Genomic DNA, 26,325 nt, shown 5'->3' with positions numbered 1-26,325 from the left:
CCCGTCCTGCCTAAGCCCCAAATCTGCCAAATCTGCCTCCCACCCCATCCTGCCCGAGCCCCAAATTCCCCTTGGCCTCTCCTTGCTGCTCCCAAGGGTGTGCAGAGCCAGAGGATGTGCAGAGCTGGGCACTGCTGCCACCCTGGGCCACCCCAGGCCTCCTGCTGCTCACCAGCTGAGGAAGCACAGCAATCCCAGAGACATTTTTGGGATCCTCTCTCCAGCTGGCTGAGTTTGCAGCCCAAATGCTCACCTGAGCGGTAGAAATGGTGGGGGGACCTGGGGATGGTGGGGGACATGCCCTGGCGGCTGTAGGTGGGGGAGTCGATGTAGCCGGGGCTGGAGGCTCTCCTCTGCCGCGTGTCAAAGCTCTCGTAGATGTCCTGGGGTGGGGAAGGTGTGGAGAGTGGGGTTAGAGCTGCCCCACGGGTGGGGGTCCCTGTCTGGGGGTGCTCTGCGTGTGACACCGGGCAGTGGCGGTGTCCTGTGAGGCTGGAGGGTCCCAACCTGCCCTGCCTCCCCCTGCCAGGGCAGGGTTTGGGATTGGTGTCCAGCCAGAGCTTTTGTGCCTGGAGTTGTCCCCTTCCCTGGAACCCACTCCCCGTCCCTGCTGGGGCAGAAGCTGTGCCCTGGGGCTGTTCTGGCAGGGAGAATTTTCACCCTGCTCTGGGGGCCTGAGGGACAGGCCAGGCCCCCTCCCCACCTCCCACAGCCTGGGGCAGCCCCCGGCCCAGGGGACATCCCGAGGTGGCAGCAGGTGACAGACCCCAATGCCCACAGGGACGTTACCTGTGAGTATGGGGAGAGGGTCCCCAGGGACTGGAGGCAGCAGGAGGCAAAGTGAGGAGGGAAAGAGAGACAGAGAGAGACAGCGCACAGTTAAGAGGAGCAGTGACAGACTGGGGTCCCACAGCAGCTCGTTTGTGTCACACTGGGGGTACACCAGAGCTGAACTGGGGCAGGACTGGGCAGGGAGCCCCTGGCCAGGAGGAATCAGCAGCTCTCAGAGCCCTCTGTGCACAGGAGGAGGCACAGAGGGCCACGGCCACACTGCCTGCCCCACCCCGAGTGGGCTGCAGGACCCCAGGCTTGGGGCAGAACCTTGGGTGATGTGGGGGTGTGAGAGGTGCACTGCTCCAGGGGTGCTGCAGGGGCTGCACTGCTGCAGGGGTGCTGCAGGGGTGCTGCAGGGGTGCTCCAGAGCTGCACCAGAGCTGCCCCAGAGCTGCTCCAGCACTGCTCCAGAGCTGCTCCAGGGGTGCTCCAGGGGTGCTGTGCAGGGTTGTCTGCCCAGGCCAGGCTCAGGGCTGTCAGGGGTGCATTCCCTGCCCATCACTCCTCTCACACCCTCTGTCTGTCCCTGCACAAGCCCCGAGGTCACCGGGATCTCTCTGCCTCTACAGCAGCGTCACCTTTACCCCCATCACAAAGGCAGGTCCTGCCCCACTCCTGCCCCCCTGCACTGCTCCCCCTGGCACGGAGCAGCCCCCCACAGCCGTGCCCAGCGTGGGGCAGCCCCAGCAGGGCTCCTGCAGCCTCAGTACCTCCCCATAGCTATATCTCTCCAGCGTCTCATCCGACGTGTATCTGTGATAGGGCTCGTAGGAAATGAGGTCGGGACGCTGCACTTCATAGATGGCTTTAATCTTGGGAAGAGCTGCCAGGTCTTTGTAATTAAGGATCTCATTATCCACTTTAGCCTGGGGAGAGGGAGAGACAGAGACAGAGAGATGGAAAGGAAGAGGAGGAGAGGAGGGAAGGGAGGCTGGAGCGCACAGAGTGGAGCAGCACAGGGCAGGCAGAGCCCACTGCCACCCCAGCAGCAGGGACAGGTAGAGGACAGGCCTGAGAGGCAGCAGTGGGAGGGCAGAGAGCTGGGAGGGCAGGGCTGTGCCCCCCGAGTGCCCCTGGGCTGTGCCATGGCACGGGTGGCACAGCGTGCTGCTGGGACAAGGGGATTGGTGTGTGCTGTCCCCAAATTCTGGGCTTGTCCCACCAGGGAGCAGCTCTGCCTTGCCTGGGCAGGGGCAGGGCTGCACTTACGCAGATGACACGGTTTGGGGAGCCGATGCTGGAGCCAGGGGGGGAGATGGAGGTTTCTGACGTCCTTCTGTGCTGTGGAGGCACAAAGGGGGAGGGCAGGTGAGAGCAGGGCGAGGGGGGGCCCTGAGCAGGCAGATTGCTGCTTTGGGGCTGGGTTTGGCTGTCACAGCCTCAGCCACGGCCACACATCGTCCTCTGGGCAGCCTCAGGAACCTTACTGCTCAAGCTCTGGCTCTCACAAACAGCTGGGCACCTTGCAGCCCCCCCGCTCTTCTCTTTCTCTGCAGTAAACTGCTGATAAAACTACTGCCATCTCTTTTTCTCTCTTAAGAGAGAGAAAGACTCTAAGAGAAACAAAGACATCCCAGATTTTCTCTACCCTTCTATCTACAGGAGCCAGCCCGGGTTCTAGTCTTTCTACCTTTAAACTTACTTCTAAAGGCCACATAGCTTCTCCTCTCCCCCACCCAGCTCGTAGCCAAGCAGGAAAAAGTCCTACACTAACTGCTAACCAGAACTAAGAGAGCAAGTTCTCCTAAGAATTCTGCTTTTAACCCTTCTGTGTTCTCAGAAGCGTGTCTACTTTCAATTAGTCAATGTCTAAATTAACTTCTTACTTCCGGAAAAATTCTTTTTCCGTGTCACACTACAACAGCAGTTCAGTTCCAGCAGGGGCTCGAGGACAGTGGCACCTGGGATGTGCCACCTCACCCTGCTGCCTACCTTCAGCTTCTTCTCCGCTCTGGCTGCCTGCTTGCAGATGGGGTGCCACACTTCAGAGCCTGCAGGGCAGCAGAAAGGGACAGCGCTCAGCCCCACACACGGGCACCCCTGCCAGGGCTCGGCCAGGTCCCCCTGCCGTGCCCCTGCCACCTCCAGCAGTGCCACGGGAACGTGCAGGGCAGCGGGACTGAGGGTCTGTGCCCAGGAATGGAACGGGGCAGGGCCCAAACCTCAGCTGGGACAGCGAACTCGGGGGGATTTGGGGTGGCCCAAGCAGTTGCTGCTGATTAAAGCGGGGTGGCACCGAGCTTGGCACCACAGCACCCCCATCCCTTGGGCTGGAGGGAGCAGGGGGGCTTTGCCCAGGCATGGGGGGGATGGAAAGTTCCCAGCCCCAGGGCAGGGCAGGGCTGTGGGGAGCAGTGAGGGGGATCCCTGGCACGGCTGCACAAAGAGACCCTTCCAAGTGCCAACCCCAAAGCCCCGCATGGCCCTACCTGTCAGGTACATCTCCTCTCCCTCTGTGAACATCTGGTGGCAGCGCACACATCTGGCACAGGTGGGGTGGTAGTGCTTCCCTCCTGCCTGCACGGGCGAGCAGAGAGAGCCCCTGAGCCAGGCAGGACACGGGGACCTGCCCTGTGCCCTGTCCCCAAGTGATCCTGTGCCTTGTCCCCGAGTGACCCTGCCCCTGTGCCCTGTCCCCGAGTGACCCTGACCCTGTCCCGACTGACCCTGTCCCTGTCCCCTGTCCCTGAGTGACCCTGACCCTGTCCCTGAGTGACCCTGCCCCTGTCCCCTGTCCCTGAGTGACCCTGTTCCCTGTCCCCGAGTGACCCTGCCCCTGTCCCTGAGTGACCCTGCCCCTGTCCCTGAGTGACCCTGTCCCCTGTCCCCTGTCCCCTGTCCCCTGTCCCCTGTCCCCGAGTGACCCTGTCCCTGTCCCTGAGTGACCCTGCCCCATCCCCTGTCCCCGAGTGACCCTGCCCCTGTCCCTGAGTGACCCTGCCCCTGTCCCTGAGTGACCCTGCCCCATCCCCTGACCCCGAGTGACCCTGCCAGCCCTCGCTGTTGCTGCCGGCAGTGCCGAGGTGAACAAACTGCCTCCACCTGCCCTGGAGAAAACCAGAGGATGCTTCAGCCCCGTTTGCAGCCTGCTGGGCTGTGAGTCAGACCAGGAACCTTCTGCTCTTCCCAAAACCTTCACCACAAGCAGAGCCAGGGGGTCCCAGGGCAGCAGGGACAGTGTCCCTACAGAGCTGGCACTCTGGGAATGGCCAAACCCCTCTGCAGCCAGGCTTTGCACCAGCCCTTCCTCCACACATTTGAAGAAAAACAGCAAATTTGGCTGCAGGTGTCACAGCAGGGAAGCAGCAAAGGGAGAAGAAGGACCCCAAAGACCTCGCTGCCCTTCACTGCCAGCTCCTGTCCCTAAAGGATCTTCCCTGCTCCAGCTGCAGTGCTGGGCACAGGCTCTGCCCCAGCTGGAGGAAGCTGGGCTGCTCCTTCAGCTCTTCTGACAGGGCTAACAGCTGAAATTGGAGCTTGTTTCCCCTCCAAGGGTCTGTCAGCGTTTCAATTTCGGGCTGGGAGCCAGCTCAGGGCAGGAGGGACCTGGGCTGGTACAGCTCAGCCCTAAAGAACTTTTAACTCCCATAATGAACCAGGAGAAGGGGGAGAATAATTGAAGGTGGCAGAGGGAAGATGAGGCTTTTGCTTATAAAGAAGAGGGTTGTGATAGAGTAGGATGGAAACAGGAGGATCAACAGGGAAAAGGCCACTGTGACCTGGCTGTGGCAGGTCCCAGCAGCTGTGGCCACTGGCTGTGACAAATCCCAGCAGCCCAGGCCACCGTGACCCAGCTGTGACAAATCTCAGCAGCCCAGGCCACCATAACTCAGCTGTGACAGGTCCCAGACAGGTCCCATTAGCCCAGGCCACCGTGCCTCGGTGGTGTCCCCAGCTCCAAGGGCTGCTGCAGCTTCCCCCTCTCCCACCCTCTGGAGGTGCTCAGGCTGGGACAGAGCTGCTGCAGGACGAGCCACAGCCCCCAGGGATGGAGGGTGGCACCGTGCCACACCTGCCTGGGGCACGTCCCTGGCACAGAGCCCACAGCCCTGGCACCCACCTCCAGCACACGGCCGCTGATGTAGCGGTCGCAGGTCTCGCACTTGATGCCAAACTGGGCGTGGTAGTCGGACTCGCAGTAGGGGATGCCATCCCTGGGAGGGGCACAGAAGGGTGAGTGCCAGCGCAGCCCCTCGCACGCCCCAGCCCCGCGGTGGCACTCACTTGCTGATGTACTCGCCGGTGAGGATGACCCCGCACGTCTGGCACTTGAAGCAGCTGACGTGCCACTGCTTCTCCAGGGCCAGCAGGGACTGGCCCTGCTTGATCTCCTCCTTGCAGCCGGCGCAGTCTGGGGGGACAGGAGGGGATGTGGGCACAGCAGGGACACCCACTGGGTGCTGCTGGGCCGCCCCGGCTGGGTGCCAGCCCTGGCACTGCCCTGACACCCAGAGGAAAGCCCTGCCCCGGAGGATGAGGCTGTTACAAACACTCTGCTCCTCAGGCAGCTCCGTGGGGATCGTTTCATTTTGGAAATCTGTCACCTCTGCTCGTCCCCAGCACAGGAAAGCTGCGACCTCTGAGGTTCTGCTGGCACCCAGCCACACCCTGAGCTGGGCTTGCCTCGGGGTGGCGAGTCTGAGCCAGGCCAGCTGGGCAGCAGGAAAAAATCCTTATCTGAAAGAGTGGCTGGGCACGGGCATTGCCTGCCCAGGGAGGGGCTGGAGTCGCTGGGGCTGGGTTTAATAAAGCCTGGACGTGGCACCAATGCCAGGGTTTAGCTGATGAGGAGCTGCTGGATCACAAGTTGGACTCGATGACCTCCAAGGTCTTTCCCAGCCTGGCTGGCTCTGGGATGGGCTGGCAGGTGCCCAAGGGTGGGCAGTGGCCGGCAGAGGAAGGGCTGTGCTGTCCGGCAGCCGCGTCCGGCCCCGCTCGCCCTTCTCCGGCCTCCCTTCCTCCCCTGGCTCCAGCGGCTGCTGCAGGAAGCACAAGGGGACCCCTGGCCTTGGCTTCTCCTCATCCTCTCCTCCCCGGGTCTGCCTCAGGGGTTTTCTTTAACCCCGTCTGTGGGACTCAGAGTCAGTCAAAGAAAGAAACTGAGAGTTTCTAGCCAGGCAGACACCTGAGAAAGAGCTGGAGAAAATGTAAATAATTCTTTATCTCTCTTATTTTTCACATTGTTTATAGTTAAGTTCTATCTCTGTGCATCAAGCACTTTGCACCAATGGTGTGGGTTGTTTTCACTTCAGAACCAATAAATTTAGTCTTTGCTAAGCTCTGTATAAAAGAGCAGTGTATTTTAAATAAATCAGAGTTTTACTCTCAGCAGCTTCTGAGTGAGTCTTCTCATTCCCGTCCTGCCTCGACAGCGACACCCGTCCCTGCCACGGGGGAAGCAGGAGCAGCCAGCCCATCCCTGCCCAATCCCTGCCTGGAAGATTTCTGACCCCAAAAAGCAGAGTTTTTTTTCCTGTTCCCTCATTTGGGTGCTGCTGGTTTGGGGTTGTTTGCAGGGCTGGGGCTGCAGGGAGAGGCTCGGCATCCTTCCCTATGGGATGTACCAGCAGCTGCCCTGCCACCCTGCTGGTGGCAGTGCCAGGGCCAGCGGGGCGGGCAGGGACAGGCTCCCTGTGCCCGTGAATAAGGCGTGGTGTCCTCAGGGAACCCCGCTGCAGAAGGGGATGGGGAGGGAGAGAGGAAGGCAGGAGGGAGGCAGAGCCTGGCCCTGGGCAGCCCCGGGGGGAAATGGGGCAATTCTTGTCCTTTGGCTCAGTCCAACCCTGCCGTGTCCCCTCCATTGAGGGCTGGGGGAGGGAGGCAGCTCGGGGGGCTCCCAGGGGGTCTGTCAGCACCAAGCCCACCACCAGCACGGTGGCTGGGTGACAAGGACCATGGTGACACCCAGTCCTGGCTCTGGCTGCAGGACTCTGTGCCCACGGCAGGAAGGGAAGGTCCTCCCAACCTGGGGTCAAAAGCAAGGCCAACCCACCCTGAAGAGCTTGTCCATTGCTCCAGCTGACTTTTGGGGGTTCTCTGGGCTCACCAGGCTGAGCAGAACAAACCTTTCAGTGCTGGCAGAGCCAGCAGGGAACACCAGTGCTGTGGAAACCCCAGGAGCATTCCCAGGGCAGCCAGCTGGACACGAGACAACTGACTGGGAGCAACCCCAGCTCCAGAACCTCCCCACGAGCCCAGACACCTCCTGCCAGGGCGGTGGCACCTGCCCACCTCACCAACAGGTCAGGGGAGTTTCCAAAACCAGCTGCAACCCCGGGTGGAGCTGCAGGACAGCCCCGTCCTCCTCCCACCCCGCGGTGACACCCAGGGCTCTGCAGGGCTGCACGGTGACCCCACAGCCTGTCCTGTCCACCCCTCCAGGGACATTTGGCCCCTCTCTGTGTGTCCACCACAGCTCAGTGGCCAACTTACGGCTGGGCCCGTGGATCTTGATGGGCTTGGTGCTGAGCAGGGCGTGGGAGCAGTTTTGGCAGACGCAGTCCTTCCCGCTGAACGTGACCTTGTCTCCGATGGGGAACGGCTTCCTGCGGCCAGGGACAGGTGGGGAGGGCTCAGCAGGGCCCCCGGGAGCTCCACACTCCTTCTCCAAGGGCCACCAGCCCGCGGTGACAGCTGGCACTCACCTGCAGGTGCTGCAGACAAAGCACTTGGGGTGGTAGGTCCTGCCCAGGGCGGAGATGACCTCGCCGGTGATGAAGTCCCCACAGCTGTCACAGCGGGTCCCGTAGAGCTGCTGGTAGTCGTGGGTGCAGATGTACTCCTGGTTCTTGAAGAAAAAACCCGACTGGGCCAGGTCACAGCCGCACACTGCGGGGAAAGGACACGCGGCCATCGCGGCAGCTCCGGCAGCCCCGAGTCACCTCCTCTCCTGTGGGAGTCCAGAGCTTCCCTCTGCTGCCCTGGGACCCTTCAGGGGTCAGGAACCCCCCTGGACAGAGCCCCCAGAGACACTGGCTGTGATCTCTGTCCATGGAAAAGAGTTTTCAATCTTACAGGATGAATTACCAGCTCTGAGTGTTTGATATAAGCAATAATTAAGTGTGGCACGGGTGCAAAAGTAAAATTTTAGGATTCTAGATTAGGGGTCCAAATGGGACAAGATGGAGGAAATTGGGTGTGCCTTGTCCTTTTTCTCCTTCTTCATGCCCTCCATGTTTCACTGTGGTGTTGGCATTTTTCTGTTGGTTCAGGCTGGGGACACACTGTCCAACGTAGGTGACAGATATTGGCACGTTATTGTAAATCCATCACAGGTAGTTTCTGGTATTTAATGTTTGTACCATCCCACTGAGGGCAGAGCCCCACACGCTGCCCTGCAGGACAGAGCTGCGGCAGGGCAGCAGAACATGTTAGAGATAAACAGAATAAACAACCTTGAAACCAGCACAGATTAATTACAACTTCTTCTTTGGCAGCGGGGCTGACAGACCGAGACTTTTTACAATCTCAGAATCATCAATACCACAGGTTGTGACACTCTCCAGCATCCTGCAGGTGTCCCCGAGGGTTTCCCTTCCCTTCCCTTCCCGGCCGAGATGTCGGTGCTCCCTCCCGTCCCGCAAGATGTCAGTGTTGGCTGCGGGATGGGGCAGTCCCGGTGCGGGAGTCCCGGTGCGGGCACTGCCCGGGCATCACCGGGGCACCGCTTGGCACTCTCAGCTGTGAGGAAGACGAGGGCAGGGCTGGGAGTGCCCTGGGGACAGCTGGGCAGCGGTGCTGTCCCTGCCGTGTGCCCTCCCCGCACACGGAGCCTCCCGGGAACTCCGGGCTCGAGTGGAAAACAAACCCTGCTGCTTTTCCCGTGGGTGCCCAGCCCAGCCCAGCCCTGCTGTGGAAGTGTGGGTGGTGCACAGCCCGTCACACTGATCCAAGCAGACACGGCCAACCCTCAGCATCATCTCCCTGCCACGGCCTCTCCAGCCAGAGGGACCTGGAGAGCAGCAGAGCCTGGCAGAGGGGTGGCACAGGGAGCTCCTGGGGCCTGGGCATGGTGCCCATCCGCTGTCCTTCAAGGGGACAGGGTGGGGAGGGGACACAGAGCGACTGAGCACCCGCTGGCACAGCCACCTTGGTCTGTGTTTGTCCTTCTGTCCTGTCCCTGCAGCTGTGGGGCAGCCCCGGGTGGCAGGGACAGCAGGGACACTGCTGCAGGGACAGCAGGGACAGCAGGGACACTGCTGCAGGGACAGCAGGGACAGCAGGGACACTGCTGCAGGGACGCAGCTCCTGTCCTGTGCAGCATCCCTGGGGCTGGGGTACCCAGCAGGGGAATTTGGCTCTCCCAAACACCCTGCCAGCAGCTCGGGGACAGCATCGGGTAGGAAATGTAAGATAAAATGAGGCTGCTCCATGCTCTGCTTGCTGTGGGCGCAGCACATCCCATGGCTTCAGTCCTGTGCCAGCTCCTGGGGACACCCAGGGACAGGCAGCGGGGCTGGAGCCAGCCAGAGGCGGCAGGAGGTGAGAGCTGCGAGGGAAGGTGAGACAGGAGGATTTCCTCTCATTATTTATTCCCCTTCACTTGGAAATGGGGCAGTGAGCTCTGCCAGGCTCTCCCTGCTGGCTCCTGCTCCCTCTGAAGCTCTCGGAGCTCTTAGTGTGGATGCTCAGCTCCTCTGGATCCTCCAGGCCGAGCTGGGAGAGGGCAGCATGCTCAGCACGACCTGAGGGCATCCCGGGACAGATCCCCCTTCCCAAAAATCCGGGGCTGCCCCCTCCCCTCGGGGGACAGGGCTGCAGCAGGGTGGGGACAGCCCGGGGAGTGCCACCTGCAGCCAAACTCCTGGCAAGGAGCAAATGCCCAGGGGATGGGGATTGTGCTCAGCACAGGGAGCCTGGAAGAGCAGAGACCTCTAAAAAACCTGGAATGGGGAATTTTACAGCCTGCAGAGGCTGGTGGAGAGCAGCTGCTCCCATAAAGGAGCCGAGGAGCCCTTCAGCAGCAGCAGCAGCTCTGCAGCAGGAGCTTTACAGCCCTGCAGCCCTCCCCTGCTGCTCCAGGAGGATCCAAAGAACCTCTCTGCTCCGCTCCTGCCAGCCCTGGGGGCACCCAGTCCCAGCTGCATGCCATGGGCAGGTGGCAGGGGTGTCACAGGGATGCCACAGGGATGTCACAGGGATGTGGCAGCCAGCCCCAGCTCTGTCAGGAGCTGCTCTGGGCATCTCCCACCTCGCTGCCTCTCAACCAGGCTGGCAGTGCCTCCTCCCCTGCGGCTGAAGGACACGGTGACCCCTCCCCAGACACGGATGGGCACGTTTGGGACCTGCAGGCTGCCCCAGGGCGGTGACACTGGCCACCCAGCGGTGTCACAGGCTCTGCCATCACTCAGGGGCTCTGCCCGCCCTGTGCCACCCCACATCCCCCTGCACTGCCAGCCCAGCTGTGTGCCCACACCACGGTGGGCCGGGTAGATCTGTCCCCAGGGCTGTGCAGGAGCTTTTTGGGGAGCCCTGTCCTACCTTGGCAGGTGAAGCAGCGGATGTGGAAGTGGTTGCTCTGCACACGCACGACCTCGCCCTTGCAGGTGTCCCCACAGCGGTAGCACTGGATGGCAGAGGAGCTGCTCCCGGCCGTGTAGGGGCTCTGCTGGTAGGGAACTGCTGGCAGGAAGGAGGGACAGCACAAGGACAGAGGGGAAGGGTCCATTAGGATCTGGGACACGGCCAGGTGTCCCTGCCCTGAGCTCAGCCGGTGGCCGTGACATGGCCCGGGACCGAGGGCTAGGGACAGCACCCAGTGACTCTGAGATGGAGCCCAGCCCTCCTGCATTTGGGATTTCCCTGCCCCACTAAGGAGGATCGTGGGCCTGCAGTGCCAAACTCTGTGCAGGGCACCCTGTCCCTGCATGGACAACCAGGTGACAGCGTCACCCCAGAGCTCTCCTGTCCCTGGAGCTCTGCTGTCCCCAGAGCTCCCATATCCCCGGAGCTCTCCTGTCCCCAGAGCTCTGCTGTCCCCAGAGCTCTCCTGTCCCCAGAGCTCTCCTGTCCCCAGAGCATTCCTGTCCCCAGAGCTCTCATATCCCCAGAGCTCTCCTGTCCCCAGAGCTCTGCTGTCCCCAGAGCATTCCTGTCCCCAGAGCTCTCCTGTCCCCAGAGCTCTCATATCCCCAGAGCTCTCCTGTCCCCAGAGCTCTCATATCCCCAGAGCTCTCCTGTCCCCAGAGCTCTGCTGTCCCCAGAGCTCTCCTGTCCCCAGAGCTCTCATATCCCCAGAGCTCTCCTGTCCCCAGAGCTCTCCTGTCCCCAGAGCTCTCCTGTCCCCACACAGGTGCAGGAGGAGCCTGCAGGGCCCAGCCCCAGCGAGCTCTGAGCTGGCAGCAGCTTGGGAAGGAACCGCTGCGTGTTTTTGGTTTTTTTTTTTTTGCAGCTTCCACTTGTTTTCTTAGGAACTGGAGGAAGGAGACATTTGTCAAGGAGCTTTCAAACATCACAGCAATGGAGTGCCTGGCCCTGGCGGGGCTGTCACCTCCTCAAGGAGCAGCAGGAGGTTCTGGGAGGAGCTGGGGCTGCAGGGAAGGGCAAGAACCGAATTTCGCTGCTGGCCTTCACCTCCACTGCTCACTCCCTCTCACCCCACGCTCCAGGGTAAAACCCTCCCCTCCCTGGGGATCCTCCTGCTGTCTGAAGGCAATTCCCAAAGCCAGGGAGAACAGAGCAGCTCCTGCTGTCCCTGCCCCACCCCGAGCACCAGGGCTGGGCAGGAGCTCAGCCAGGCTGACACCACTGCAGGCTTTATTTGCTGTAAGATTTCCCACAGGGAGTCACAACCTGGGCAAGCCAAGCAGCAAAAAGGAGGATTTCAAGGGGCCAGAGCTTTTCTGACCCGGTGCTGAACTGCATTCCCAGGAACAGGAGAAGCAGCTGATTGAAAGGCAGCCTGTGAAGTCCCTGCAGAGCAGGGGAGAAGGGGCACAGGACAGAGGAGATCACTCAGCAGAGGCTCCTCGCTCACCCAGGGGCAGATCAAGTGACAGGGAACAGAAACAGCCCATTATCGGCTTCAAAAGCCACGCAAGGGAAGGCAAAATGACATTGAGACTGTGCCACAGTAAAATGCCATTTTCTGTGCCAAGGGGCTGAACCTCCTGGAGCAGGGCTCCATCCCTGGAGCTGCTGGGAATGGGCAGTGAGGGAAGCTCCCAGTGCCCTCCTCAAAGCTCAGAATCCAGCCTGGACTTCCAAGGACTTCCAGGAGCTCTGGGCCTTCCCTTCCCTGCAAGCCAGGAGCTCTCAGAGGCACTAAAGGACACCAAGTGCCAGCAGAGGGGTGCCAAAATGGGAGTCAGGCCTGGAGCTAGCCCAGCAGAGACTAATTAGTCCAGACCTAAATCACTCCGAGGTCCCAAACAAGAGGAAGGGAGCGGGGAAGAGACAGCAAGGGAGACCCAAGAGACAGCAGCCCTGGGAACAGGAATCCAGCACCCCTGTGATCGTTACTGGTGGCAGTGGATGCCCAGGAGCTCTGCAGGGCACCAAGAGGATCTCCCAAGGCTGGAATAAATCAGGGATCTTCCAGCAGAGCAGGAGTTACAGAGCTGAACCTTCCTCCCACGCAGCCACAGCTCCCACCCTGGCCCAGAAGGAAGCCAAGCCCTGGGACACGGCCATGGAGATGCACAAAACTGGGAGAGGAAAGCAGGATAGAGGAGGGGGGAAAGCCAGGAATTCATCCACACTGAAACATTCAGAATAAAGAAAGGGGGGAGACAAAAATAATAATAATCTATGTTGGAACATGCAGGCATCACTTAGTGCAGGCTTCTGTCTCCAGGGAAAACTTCCTGGTGGCCATAGCAACACATCGCCAAGCCCTTGCTTGCTCTGATGGGAGGGAAGCTCAGGAAAAGGAGCTGAGGATGGGAAAGAAGCTTTTAGCCGTGCTCCAGAGCTGGATCTGATCCATCACTGCTGGCTGTGCCCATGGGGACGGGTCAGGACCCAGCTCAGGGCACCCTCCATCACCCTCCCGCTCCCTTCAGCGCTCCCAAAGCTCCCAGATTTGTGCTTAACCTCCAGGCCAGGCTGGAATTTTGTCTGGGAACATTGGTGCATTGTGTGCCCGCCCCGTGGCCCCGTGCAGGAAGGATTGCACAGCCCCCAGCACAGGGCCAGCCGAGCGGGGCAAAGCTCATTACACCCAATAATCCACTAATCACCTAAGTAGCATTAGTGGCCTGGCAGGCTGGGGTGCAGCAGCCGTGGCGAGGGGGTGGGAGCTGCCCGAGGAATGCCATAATCTGCCCCCAGTTTGCTCAGAGCTGCTTCGGGCCCACAATTGATGGGTTTGTGCAAAAGATGCCCAGGGTCAGGTTTGGTGAGGCTGTGCCTGTGTCCTGGCTGGTTCCTGGTGGGCTCTGGGTGCAGGGAGCTGCCACGGGGCTGTGTGGGCACTCGAGAGATTTCCCGGTGATCCGGATGAAGGTGGCACCTCTGGGCAGGGATCGCTGCCCCGGGGTCGGGCAGAGGTGCCCCAGTGTGTGAGCTGGGCAGGGGACAGCCCCAAAACCCTCCAGTGTGGGAATCCAGAGCATCCCTCTGGCTGCCCTGGGACCCTTCAGGGGTCAGGAACCCCCCTGGACAGAGCCCCCGGAGACACTGGCTGTGATCTCTGTCCATGGAAAAGAGTTTTCAATCTTACAGGATCAATTACCAGCTCTGAGTGTTTGATATAAGCAATAATTAAGTGTGGCATGGGTGCAAAAGTAAAATTTCAGGATTCTAGATGAGGGGTCCAAAGGGGACAAGATGGAGGAAATTGGGTGTGTCTTGTCCTTTTTCTCCTTCTTCATGCCCTCCATGTTTCACTGTGGTGTTGGCATTTTTCTGTTGGTTCAGGCTGGGGACACACTGTCCAACATAGGTGACAGATATTGGCACGTTATTGTAAATCCAGCACAGGGAGTTTGTGGTATTTAATGTTTGTACCATCCCACTGAGGGCAGAGCCCCACACGCTGCCCTGCAGGACAGAGCTGCGGCAGGGCAGCAGAACATGTTAGAGATAAACAGAATAAACAACCTTGAAACCAGCACAGACGAATTATGGCTTCTGCTTTGGCAGCGGGGCTGACAGACAGAGACTTTCTACAATCTTGGGATCATCAATACCCACAGATTCTGACACCCCAGGAGGGCACAGGGACCTGCCCAGGGGCTGCTCCAGGCAGGAAGAGGGGCAGGAATTTCTCTGGAAGCTCTGGAGGCTCGGGAAGAGGAGAAGGAATTTCTCTGGAAGCTCTGGAGGCTCGGGAAGAGGAGAAGGAATTTCTCTGGGAGCTCTGGAGGTTCGGGAAGAGGCCGGGGTGAGGCAGTAGGGGTGGGACACGGCGTGCCAGGCTGGGGGCACAGAGCATCCAAAATAAAATAAACCTCTGCTGGATGTGGGGACAAGGAGGGGACAGTCCAGGAGCCCGCACCCCAGATGGGGATTTGGGGTGGGATTTGGGATCCCTGGCTGGCTCCAAGGGGAGGATTTCCCCTGCAGCAGGAGCTGCGTCCCAGGGGTGCCGGGAGGAAGGGTGGGAACTCCAGGGCCACGGGATGTGGGTTTCTCATCAGCAGCAGCTCCTGCCTGCTCTCCCTTTTGGCTGCAGCCATAAAAACGCCTTGGGAAGGAAGGGGAGGGTGGGCTGGGAGCCAGAATGATGCCGGTCCTTGGGCAGGCACGGGAGAGCCTCAGGCTGTGTCCTGTGGGAATGTGCCTGCTCCAGACACCGAATTTACCAGCTTGGAGAAGACCTATGAGCCCGTGGTGCCCAGCCAGGTCCCTGCTGAGGAGGGGACACTGGGGGTGGGTGAGGGACCCAGTAAAGGCTCAGCCAAATCCCCCCTGAATAAAGGAAGGGAGCAGCAGCTGGGATGCTCAGCCCTGGAGGTGGATATGAGCCCTGCACGGCCATCTCGGTGCTCAGGCCACTGCTTCATGGATAAAATCCATTTCCACCAAGGGCAAAATGCCAGATTTACCTCTGGACAAAAGATTTTCTCTCCTGATCCTTCCCCTTGGTAAAACACAGAAGCATTGCGTGGTTCCTTATTTAATATTTACATTTTTAAGCCGGGGAGGGTTGGGTGCTCCTGATGGGCTGGGGACAGGTACCAGGAGCTGCTGTGGGCCAGTCTGAGCCTGCAGCAGCTCCAGCTGCTCCTCTGCTCTTTGCATGCATCCCTGAGGGCTGGGCTGGGCTTTGGGGGCACTGGGGGAGCCAGAGCAGCCCCAGGGCTGTTCCCAAAGCTGTCAGAGTACCCAGGCAGGGTTATAACCCCTCCAGCCCGTGCCAGCCTCTCCTGGCTGCCAGGCAAAGCCATCTGTGCCTTACAGCCTCCCCTAATCCAGCCCTAATTAGATCAGGAGCAATTATTGCCCCCAGCTGGCCCCTTGTCCCGCACTGCTGCCACTGCCCGGGTGGGACACAGGACACGGACAAGCCCTGGGTGCCGTGAGGTGTCGGAACTCAAAATGTCCCTCAGACGTTTTCAGAGGTTCCAGGCCTTGGTCAGAAGCATTTTAAACCCTGGCAGGCAGCTGGAAACAGCTGTGATTGTGAGTTTGAGCCATGGAATGAGTTACCAACTTTGAAGGTGGAACAAGAGGTCACAGAGGGTTCGATGGTGTAGTAGAAGTAGTTACAAAAGAGAGGGAAAATTTTTTTAGTATTGTACAGGGGGTTTTAACACCTGTACAGGGGGGTTTTACTTTGTACAGGGGGGTCAGAAGTTTTAAGATGCAGGGATTTGGGCCTGATCCTGTTCTTCCTCCTTCTTCTTCCTTGCCTCCATGTTCTTGGTGATGTTGGCACTCACAGATTGGTTTAGAGTAGAAAAGCACCATTTAATATAGGTAATAGGCATTGGGGAAAACCTGTACCCATGTAACACGTAATGTACCATATAAAAGACAGCAGCAGCCCTGGGCAGAGGGGGAGAGAAGAAGCAGTCGGGAGTCAGAGAGGATGTCAGGGTGTGTGTGTGCCTCTGCCTGAGCTGTGAGCAAACCACAGCAGCTCAAGGAGAAAATCTTTTAGATAACTTGCAATAAAACTGCCTTGAGACCGGACAGCAGAGACTGCTGAGCCTTTCTTTGGAAGCTTGGCTTGGAGGAGGGATTTTTCCACCACACGGAGCCCCTGAACCAATCCCAGAGTTCTGACAGTGAGGGTGGCACTGGGGAGCTGGGGTGGCACCACAGCAGAGGGCACGGAGCTGGGCCAGCCCTGGCACCACAGCAGGGAGGGAGGGAACACCAGGACTGCAGCGAGCGTGGCTGGATGCCACAGGTGCCCAAATAGGTGCCAAAGCATCGTGAGGGCACGGCAGCACATTGTGCCAGGGTGGGAGCTGGGTCACACGGGGACACGCTGCGAAAAGAGACAGGAGGGAGGTCAGAAACAGCCAGAGGAGACAAAAGAGGGAAGGAGACAAGGAGAAAAATCAAGGGGATAGAAGGAAAACAGAAAAAAAACAACAATGAAAATAGCCAGGGCCCTGCCTGCACAGCAGAATTTGCTTCTGGCTGCGTTTGTGGAAATTATTCTCCAAATGAGTGTGGAGGAAGCCGTGATTGTCTCCCCATGCTGACCTGGCTGCAGGATGTTTACTTCCCAGGCAGGCAGGGCTGGAATGTGCCAGGGAAACCCAAAAACCCCGCTGGGGCTCAGAGCCTTCCCCTCCTCCCTGCAGGAGCCCCCAGCCCCCTCCAGCAGCACCCTGGGCTCTCCTGAGGGGTCTGGGATCAGCCTGCTGTGCTGCAGGCACTGACTGCTGCTGGGGTTTTCCCAGATTCCCAAGAAAGAGAGGAAAAAGTTGCTTTTCCAGCTCTGGGAGCTGCGGGGAGATTTGATGACCGGAGTGCAGACAAGAGGAAAGTGCAGCAGAGCTGTGAGCTGTGAGCTACCCTGGCTGTGCAGGGCCAGGGAACTCCTGTACCCCAGGAGATCCTAATTCCTGTACCCCAGGTGTTCCTCTGTATCCCAGAAAATCCCCTGCATCCCAGGAATTCCACTGTATCCCAAGTGTTCCACTGTATTCCTGGAATTCCACTGCATCCTAGGAGTTCTCCTGTATCCCAGGAATTCCTCTGTACCTCACGAATTCCACTGTATCCCAAGAGTTCCACTGCACCCCAAGAGTTCCACTGCATCCCAGGAGTTCCACTGCATCCAAAGAATTCCCCTGTACCTCAGGAATTCCACTATACCCCAGGAATTCCCCTGCATCCCAAGAGTTCCACTGCAACCTGGGAATTTCACCGGATCCCAAGAACTCCCCTGCATCCCAGGAATTCCAGTGTATCCCAGGAATTCCACTGTACCCCAGGTGACACCAGGGTGGCACAAAGCCAACACCAGGGTGGCCAGGGGCACGGCAGGAGCGCCAACACCTTCCTCCCCTCGCCCCCCAGCCTCCATCCTGCTGCCCTGGCAGGGTGGTCCCGAGGGACACAGCCCCTCGCAGCCAGGCGCTGGCCAAGGTCCCTCTCCCCCCCTGGATTTGGCTCCTGAGGGGTGACAAGGGGGGACCCCCAGCCAGCTCAGGCAGCCAGAGCAGGAGGGGTGGCCCTGCCCGAGGCTCAGACCCAACCCCAACCCACAGGATGCTATTTTCAGCTCCAGCTGGGCTGGACAGGTTTTGGGGGGTCCACGCAAGGGGCTTCACTTGGCTCCTAAAGCTGAGGGATGTGCAGAGGAGAAGAATCTAAACTTGAGGTCCTGGCCAAAAGCTGCAAATCCTGAGCTCATCACTTTTCTGGGGCCAGATTTCCTGCAAACAGAGCAGAGGCTGTGTTTGGGGCTGGGACACAGCCCTGGCTGTGTGGGAGTGCAGGGACTGTCCCCTGCTGCCAAAGCCACCCACGCCACCCCAGCCTGGGCCAGCTGGAGCACCCATCGCCGCTGAAAACCCCCAAAAAACCCCAAAGAAAAAGCAGCAAAGGGCCTTTCTGAGGAAGGGAAAGGCCAAGGAGCTGTCAGGTGGTGGCATCTCCTGCTGGGCACCGTGGAGGCAGTGCCAGGGTGGCCGGGACAGGAGGTGACACAATGGAAACATTCATTGCTGCTCACATGAACGGCCGGAGACAGGCAGGACAGAAAGGAGATTATTGCTGGCTGCTGCAGCAGGGATTTGCTGTTTGCTGCTGCTGTGTTTTGTGTTTGCAGCTTCCCGTGTGGAAATGCTCTTTCCCTTTCACCTCCACCCACCAGCGCCGTGGATTTCGGGGCCGTTTCCCAAACATATGGTGCATCCATCAGAGACATAAAGGCTGCTATATTTAAAATCTTACAAAAGAAAAGCCAGGAGCTGACATTTTTAAACTAGGGCAGCGTCTGAGAGAGGGAGAAATGTGGGGATTTGGGATTTTCTCTGCCAGCAGCCCCGTGGGATGAAGGCAGAGCCAGGCTGGCACATCGCCACCTTGCAGCAGACTGTTGCTTCCAGAGTCTGGGAGCACTTTTGGGAGAGGATCCCAAAAAGTCTGTCCCTGCCTGCACCCCGCAGCCTCCGAGGAGCCTGAAGCCAGCACATCCCTGCCCTGCTGGCTGGGCTGGGTGTCCAGCTGAGCCTTGGCGAGGTGGAGCTGCACAGCAGAGTGCACTGAGCTCCTTCCTCTGCTTTCCCCTTGTTAGAAATGGAAATTTGTCCAGCTAAAATAAAATGAAAAAATAAAATATTTATTTTGCAATCAAATTCTACCTAGCCAGCCACAAGGAAAGAACAGGGCCGAGCCCGGGGTCGGCCCTGGGTGTGCAACAAGGAGTCAGCCTCAGCAGAGGTTTTCCTCCATGCCCACACACCTCCATCCTGGCACAAGCGGTTTTTATAGGGAAAATTCCACCTGAGGCCAAGATTTCAGCAGTCAGTCTTTTCTTCTATTCAGAGTCCATAAGTTAATAAGATTTTCTTTTTTGGTGATGAAGAAGAACAATTCAGTGTCAGGAGTTGGTGAATCCCTTGGTGAAGTTTATGGGAACGCTGCATTCACATTATCTGCCAGTGGACTTCTATATATTAATATTAATATATATTAATATTAATCTCGGGTCGTTCACGGGAGGATCAGCACCTGGGGTCCCCCGTATCTCTCCAGCCATGGCCCATCTCCCATCCCCTGGCTGAGCCACATCCTTTTACGTGTAAATCGGGTTTCAACACACACGAGGTTTCGCCTGTGAGGGTGGGGGGGACTCCTAATACAAACGTGTATACTCCAACAAATATTCAATATCACATATATCATACTAGAGATGGTGTGAATTATATCTACTACACATAACAGCCTCTGTGTGCCCAGCATCATTTATCTGCCAGGGAGACAAACTCTCGCCTGGTTTATAAAACCAGAGGCTCCTCCAGGTCTTGTCTCCGGGCTGGAGCTGCTTTCTCCCGTTCTGCAGAGTGCAGAGCAATCCCTTGTTTTGTTTAAACCCTGTTCCTGTCGGCATTGTAACTCCAACCTGGGAGGCTGCAGTCATAGCCGGGGAATGAGGGGTGGTGGATTTGCTATTTTTAACTCTTTCTACTCCTGGGAGCCAGCTGAAATCAAATCCCCATCCAGAGGCACTGTGTGGATATTAATGCAACGAAAAGGGAATTTGGGCTGGGGGTGGGTGACAGCTGGCAAAGCAAGCCCTGGCGTCACCGAGGGGACAATGTCCCCAGAAATAGGCTGCAGGGAGGGATATTTGTTACAGAGCCCTCTCAATGCCACCAGCACCAGAGCAGCAGCCCCCAGCCAGTCCCATTCCAGGGGATGAGTTACAGCTCTGGGCTGGGGGCAAAACTCCGGCAGGAACTTCCCTGGCTGGCTCCAAATTCCTGTCCAACAGGGTGTCAGGTTGTATTCTGACTCTGTGGTTTTTTTCCTTTTGTATCATTGCATGGATTTTGTTTCTTTCCCCTTTTCCTAATAAATTGCATTTCTGACTTGGAGTCTCTCACTGGTTTTGCTTTTCAAACCAAAACACTGGAGCTTGCACATCCCCAGACATCTGCCCCAGGCAAGCAGCAGGGCACACACGCACAAGCAAATTTGGCAACTTGATGCGAGTTAAATGTGCATTTAATTGAGATTTATAGGGGGAACTTGCAGTAGCAATTGATTATCAAAATCAGATTATTTATGGAGGTTTAGCAGCTATACAGGAGATTAATGCTGGTTGCAGAATAAATCCTCAGTAAATGTATGTTTCCCCAGTAATCAGCTAATAACACGTCAACCTAATTATCTCCTGAAAGGGGTATCCAGCAATTCTGACACCCACTGCAAGGAGATATTGTCATCTGCAAATCGCCACCAGAAGGCCACAGCAGCTCTGCCTCCACACCCACGGGGATCCCTGTGCTGCAGCAGCTCCTCTGTTTTCCTCAACTAGTGTTTGCTCATAAAAAAAGCACTTATTGAAGGTTTTATTGGCATGTTTCTGGCAGCAATGAAGCTGTGCCATGCAGCCAGCCCTGCACCCCAGCCCTATCGGGGCCACCCCACGCTGTCCCCTCCTCTCCCCAGGTGCCAGGATGTGCCACAGGGATGTCCCCAGGCACAGGATGTCCCCAGGGTGCCCTGCCTCTGCCATGGCCAGGGCAGGCACAGGAGCACTGCTGAGGGATGCAGGGATGCTCTGGCAGTCACCATGGCAACCGCAGTACACAGCCAGGAGAACAAAGCTGCCAGGAGAGAAACGGGAGAAGGGAAGAGAAAAGCAAGGTGGGAAAAGGGTGGAAGGAAAAAAAAAAAAAGCAGGAAAGGCAAAGAAACGGGAGAAGGGAAGAGAAAAGCAAGGTGGGAAAAGGGTGGAAGGAAAAAAAAAAAGCAGGAAAGGCAAACGGCCACGGAGCAAAGGCTGGGCAGGAGGGAAAACAGCTCTGGTGGAGGATGGAGGCTGCTCCCCTCCCCTGGGGATGCCCTTCAGCACAGCCACCCTCTGTCTCCTCCCACCGTCCCAGCAGAGGATCCCTGCAGGACCTGGCCTGTCCCCCTGGGCAGGAGGTGACGCCTGCCAGACCCTGAGGAGCCCTGAGGCAGCTCAGGGACCCTCGGGGATGGAGGGATGGGTGAGGGGTGGCCCAGGTGATTCAGCACCTTCCCCTTCCCCAGCACAGATGGGCTGGCTCAGGTTTGGGGCACAGCACACACACACATCACAGCAGCTCCGGCCTCTCCCACTCTGCCCCAGTTTTGGGCCCAGGCACATTTTTCAGCCCAGCTCTGCCAGCTCTTTGTCCTGCTGCTTCCCAAGTGAAGCAGGGCTGCCTGAGCCCCCTAAAAGGTATTTTAGGGGTCAGACCACAAACAATAATCAATCCCAAATCCACAGGAGTGGCTGGTTGTGAATGGAGCCTGGAACCAGGGGAAAACAAAGCACAGAATAATTCACACACGGCTTAGGCTCCCCTGAACCCCAGAGCAGGAGGCAGAGGTGCAGCCACCAATCCCTTGTGCAGCAGGAACACATCCACACTCTCCACTCTCGCTTCTCCTCCCCACTTCAAAGGCAGAGAATCCAAAACCAGATGTCAGGCTTTGGGTCAGAAAGCAGCAGCTCCAACCTCTCTCAGCAGGAATGGAAAATAACATCCCACACTTGGCTGTTTATCCTAATGAAATAACAAATCCAGAGGGAAGAGCCCCTCTGCAGAGCAGCCCTGGCTGTAGCTGAGCAGGAATCAGACACAGCCTCGTGCTGTGAGGACAAGAATGGGGACCCAGAGAGCTGGAGGAGGTCACAGGTACATGGAAGCCTGGCAGGAATGTGAGAAAAACAGAGAAAACACCCAGGAAAGGGGTTGGTGAAGCAGCTCAGCCATTTTAGCACAGAGGAGATAAAAGGAACCACTGGGGTGAATGACACAGGTGCCAAGGAGCTGCTGGAGCAGGGGATGGGCACCCAGGCAGCTGCTGCAGTGGGAGAGGAATCTCCACAAGTAAAACCACACCTCTGCACCAGTGTGACACTCCCAAGGGGGCTTCACACCCCCAGCCCCATCCTGAGCCTCAGCTGGGGGACGTGCCCAGCAAGAGGTGCCAAGAGGGCAGGGCCACACCTGGCTGGAGGTGGCAGGGATGTGGCAGGGCAGGCACACCTGGAACAGTGAACCCCCCTGGGCACAGGAGGGGCTTGGCACAGATGGAATTCACAGCATCACACCCACTCACAGCATCACTGGGTTGGAAGAGACCTTCACGATCGAGTCCAACCCAGCCCAACACCTCAGCTAAACCCTGACACCCAGAGCCACATCCAGGCTCTGTTAAACACACTCAGGGATGGTGACTCCACCACCCCCCTGGACAGCCATTCCAGAACTTTATCACCCTTTCTGTGAAAAACCTTTTCCTGATATCCAACCTGAATTTCCCTTGGTGCAGCTTGAGGCTGTGTGCTCTGGTTGTGTCAGTGCTGCCTGAGACAGATCCCAATCCCACCTGAGCACAGCCACCTTTCAGGAGCTGTGGAGAGTGATGGGGTCACCCCTGAGTCTTCTTTTCTCCAGGCTGAGCACCCCCAGCTCCCTCCCCTCCTCCTTCCCACACTCTCCTTGGCTCCCCCGTTCAGAATTCCAAGGGAGGGGAGCCCGGGCAGGCAGGGCTGGCTCCTGCTGAAAGCCTTTGCTGCCTTTCATGGGGCTGGGGGAACAACAGCCAAGCCCTGGCACGGCTCCTGCTGCTCATGGGCCACAGACTGAGACCTCCTGATGCCTTCAGAGGCATCTGAATGGAGCCTGGACTGTTACAGGAATAAAACAGGGATTTATGGAAAGGCCTTCACAGGATACACCTTGGGCAGTGTGAGAGCCCGGCCGTGGCTCCACCCCAGGTGGACTCCTGGTCACCAGTTTTGACACTTTTATGAGTTTGGGTCCATTTCCATGTTGGGGTTCATTGTCCAATTCCAGCTCCAGGTGATGCAGTCCCATCCTCCCAGGCTGCTCTCCTCCATTCCTGCTGTTTGCACTTTTTGGGGCTGGAGCTGGAGGTGTCCTTGGTTCTGGGCTGGAAAAGGATTGTTCAGTGTGCCTGAGCTGGTTCTGGGCTGGAAAAGGATTGTTCAGTGTGCCTGAGCTGGTTCTGGGCTGGAAAAGGATTGTTCTGTGTGTCTGAGCTGTGAGCAGAACTTGCTGACACTTTAAGAGGAGTTCAGAGTTATAAGTGCAGTACAGAGCCTGGAAAATAGAAAAGCTCAAACTGAAGGCATCACTCCCTCCTGGCAGGATGGGCTTAGCCCTCTCCATCCCACCTCTCCAGGTGGAAATAAATCCATCTGTGCACAGGGAAGCACCAGAGATGCTCCTAACCCGAGGCAGGGCAGCTCGGAGCTGCGGGCACAGAGTCGGAGCATCCACTCCTGGTTAACCAACCCATTCCTGCAGCTCACTCACCCACGGCTGCCTTCCCCCCGAGATGTCCCTCCCGAGCCCAAGCGACAGCCTGTCCCCTGTCCCCAAGAGCCTCTGGATGCCACTTCGCCCAGCTCCTCATTAGCGACAATTAACCGGCAAGCAATGGGCAGAGCTGGCGCTTTCCGGGAACAATTCCCCTTTCAGCGGGGAAAAATTCGCGTGGGCTTTGTTGTGCTTTTGGTTAATTGAGCCAAAACCTGCCTGCCGGGAACAGAATCGTGTCCCAAAGAGGGGCCTTGCTGCCACCTGAGCAGCCAGGCGGGCAGAGAGGGATGGGGATGCTGCAGTGTCCCCTCGGGGCCAGCCGCAGGTGTCCCCTCCCTCTGGACACCCCCAGGATGCACCCAGAGCCTGGGAGCAAGGACCAGGGAATGGTTTGGGTTGGATGGTGGTGGAATCTGTGGGTATTGATGATTCTGAGATTGTAGGAAGTCTCTGTCTGTCAGCCCCACTGCCAAAGCAGAAGCCATAATTGGTCTGTGCTGGTTTCAAGGTTGTTTATTCTGTTTATCTCTAACATGTTCTGCTGCCCTGCCGCAGCTCTGTCCTGCAGGGCAGCGTGTGGGGCTCTGCCCTCAGTGGGATGGTACAAACATTAAATACCACAAACTACCTGTGCTGGATTTACAATAACGTGCCAATATCTGTCACCTACGTTGGACAGTGTGTCCCCAGCCTGAACCAACAGAAAAATGCCAACACCACAGTGAAACATGGAGGGCATGAAGAAGGAGAAAAAGGACAAGGCACACCCAATTTCCTCCATCTTGTCCCCTCTGAACCCCTTATCTAGAATCCTAAAATTTTACTTTTGCACCCGTGCCACACTTAATTATTACTGATATCAAACACTCAGAGCTGGTAATTGATCCTGTAAGATTGAAAACTCTTTTCCATGGACAGAGATCACAGCCAGTGTCTCTGGGGGCTCTGTCCAGGGGGGTTCCTGACCCCTGCCAGGGTCCCAGGGCAGTCAGAGGGAAGCTCTGGATTCCCACAGGATGGGACCTTAAAACTCATCTCATTCCACCCCCTGCCATGGCAGGGACACTTTCCACTGTCCCAGTTTGCTCCAAGCCCTGCCCAACCTGGCCTTGGGCATTGCCAGGGATGCAGGGGCAGCAACAGCTGCTCTGGGCACCTGTGCCAGGGCCTCAGCACCCTCACAGGGAAGGAATTTCACCCCAACATCCCATCCAACCTCACTCCCTGGCAGTGTGAAGCCATGCCCTGTATCCTGCCACTCCATCCCCTGTAAATTGTCTCTCTCCAGGCTCTTTCCCTGCCTTCCTGTCTAGCTGAGGGAGGAAAAAAAAAAAGAAAAAAAAGATAAAAAAGCCAAGAAAGCAAGAGGGAGATGGCCTGGATGTGACAGGCTGGCGGGTGTGACAGAGGAGCCTTGTTAGCAGAATTTTTTCCCTGCAGCTGGAGCAGGGCAAAGCCAAGGAGTGGTTCCCAGCTCTCTGCACCACAGGCAGGGCCTGGCAGTGGCACCCCAGGGGCTCAGCTGATGGCTCCTGCCACATTCCCAGGATGGGAAACTCCTCATCCCTCCAGCCACCCTTCCGACAGCACAAGGGGAGCGTCTGAGCACGCTGTGCCTGCCAGGGGTTGAGTTTGGGGGTTCCACGTCCCAAGGAGAGCTCACACTGCCCTGTGCCACCAGATTTGGGCCCACGGGTCTGGCCAGCCTAGGGACAAGAGGGGATGTGGGGATCAGCAGCGGGCACAGAGACCCCAGCAGCTCCCCAGGGCATCCAGGGGAAGGAGCTGGCAGATTCCTCAGCTGACTGAGAGCCCTTTGTGCCCAGTGGCTGTGCCAAAGCACATTAGCATTTCTTGGAGACACTCTGGAAAATCCTCCCTTCTGGGAATCCAGAGCTTCCCTCTGGCTGCCCTGGGACCCTGGCAGGGGTCAGGAACCCCCCTGGACAGAGCCCCCAGAGACACTGGCTGTGATCTCTGTCCATGGAAAAGAGTTTTCAACCTTACAGGATGAATTACCAGCTCTGAGTGTTTGATATCAGTAATAATTAAGTGTGGCACGGGTGCAAAAGTAAAATTTTAGGATTCTAGATTAGGGGTTCAAAGGGGACAAGATGGAGGAAATTGGGTGTGCCTTGTCCTTTTTCTCCTTCTTCATGCCCTCCATGTTTCACTGTGGTGTTGGCATTTTTCTGTTGGTTCAGGCTGGGGACACACTGTCCAACGTAGGTGACAGATATTGGCACGTTATTGTAAATCCAGCACAGGTAGTTTGTGGTATTTAATGTTTGTACCATCCCACTGAGGGCAGAGCCCCACACGCTGCCCTGCAGGACAGAGCTGCGGCAGGGCAGCAGAACATGTTAGAGATAAACAGAATAAACAACCTTGAAACCAGCACAGATTAATGAAAACTTCTTCTTTGGTAGTGGGCTGAAAGACAGAGACATTCTACAATCTCAGAATCATCAATACCACAGATTCCAACACTCCCTGAGTGCTGGGGAGAGCTGCCACAAGCTCAGGAAAGGGCCTGGAGCCACCTCCCCTGCAGGGAGACTCTGTGCTGGCAGTGCCACACTGCAGGGCAGGACTGTCCCCTCCTCGCTGAGCCCTCTCCCAGTGCCACCACCCCCAGGTCTCCCCCTGGGCATCCCAAACTGCCCAGAGCATCCCTGGAGCAGAGCCCAGGTGGGAAAGGGCACCTCGGGGAGACACCCGGGAGCAACCTCAGCGCTCAGCCCCAGCCTGGGGCAGGGCAGGAGCAGCAGGGCTCAGCACTTTGGGATCACACGGGAGCAGCAGCTGCAGCTGCCCAAGCCCCAAAAGCATTATTTTTAACAGCTACTTGGAGAATGCAGTGAGAGCTGCAGGAGACACAGCCCGAGCTGCTGCTCACCCCAGCACGTGCAGGGCACAGATCTCCCTCCCAGGCTGGCTTTTTTAGGGTTTCTGCAGGGCACAGATCACCAAGCTGGTTTTGTATGGATTCTGCAGGGCACAAATCTCCCAGGCTGGCTCTTTATAGGGTTTCTGCGGGGCACAGATCTCCCTCCCAGGCTGTTTTTTTTTTAGGATTTCTGTAGGGCAC

The 26,325-nt window shown here is 57.8% G+C and overlaps 1 protein-coding gene across 9 annotated transcripts in view; it reads right to left on the bottom strand.

Annotated features, from left to right (window-relative positions):
• The window catches only part of ABLIM3 (actin binding LIM protein family member 3), a 45,735-nt gene that overhangs the window by 9,155 nt on the left and 10,255 nt on the right, over nt 1-26,325 (bottom strand). For 7 of the 9 annotated variants that reach the window (XR_012058107.1, XR_012058109.1, XR_012058110.1 and 4 more), the window contains exons 2-12: nt 10,315-10,455; nt 7,479-7,662; nt 7,267-7,379; nt 5,059-5,185; nt 4,895-4,988; nt 3,264-3,351; nt 2,767-2,825; nt 2,044-2,115; nt 1,545-1,700; nt 790-819; nt 254-383 (exon numbers count right to left, since the gene is read on the bottom strand). Coding sequence is in view for 6 of the 9 variants with exons in the window: in XM_072935268.1 (XP_072791369.1) it covers nt 254-383; nt 790-819; nt 1,545-1,700; nt 2,044-2,115; nt 2,767-2,825; nt 3,264-3,351; nt 4,895-4,988; nt 5,059-5,185; nt 7,267-7,379; nt 7,479-7,662; nt 10,315-10,455 (1,194 nt within the window). In the remaining 3 variants the exon portion in view is untranslated. The remainder of the gene's footprint in view (nt 1-253; nt 384-789; nt 820-1,544; nt 1,701-2,043; nt 2,116-2,766; nt 2,826-3,263; nt 3,352-4,894; nt 4,989-5,058; nt 5,186-7,266; nt 7,380-7,478; nt 7,663-10,314; nt 10,456-26,325) is intronic. The other 2 variants (XM_072935266.1, XM_030283909.4) reach the window with 1 other exon arrangement.

Source organism: Taeniopygia guttata, chromosome 13 (genome assembly GCF_048771995.1).
Source record: "Taeniopygia guttata chromosome 13, bTaeGut7.mat, whole genome shotgun sequence".
Taxonomy (NCBI): Eukaryota; Metazoa; Chordata; class Aves; order Passeriformes; family Estrildidae; genus Taeniopygia; species Taeniopygia guttata.
This window is presented reverse-complemented; position numbering and strand designations above follow the sequence as displayed.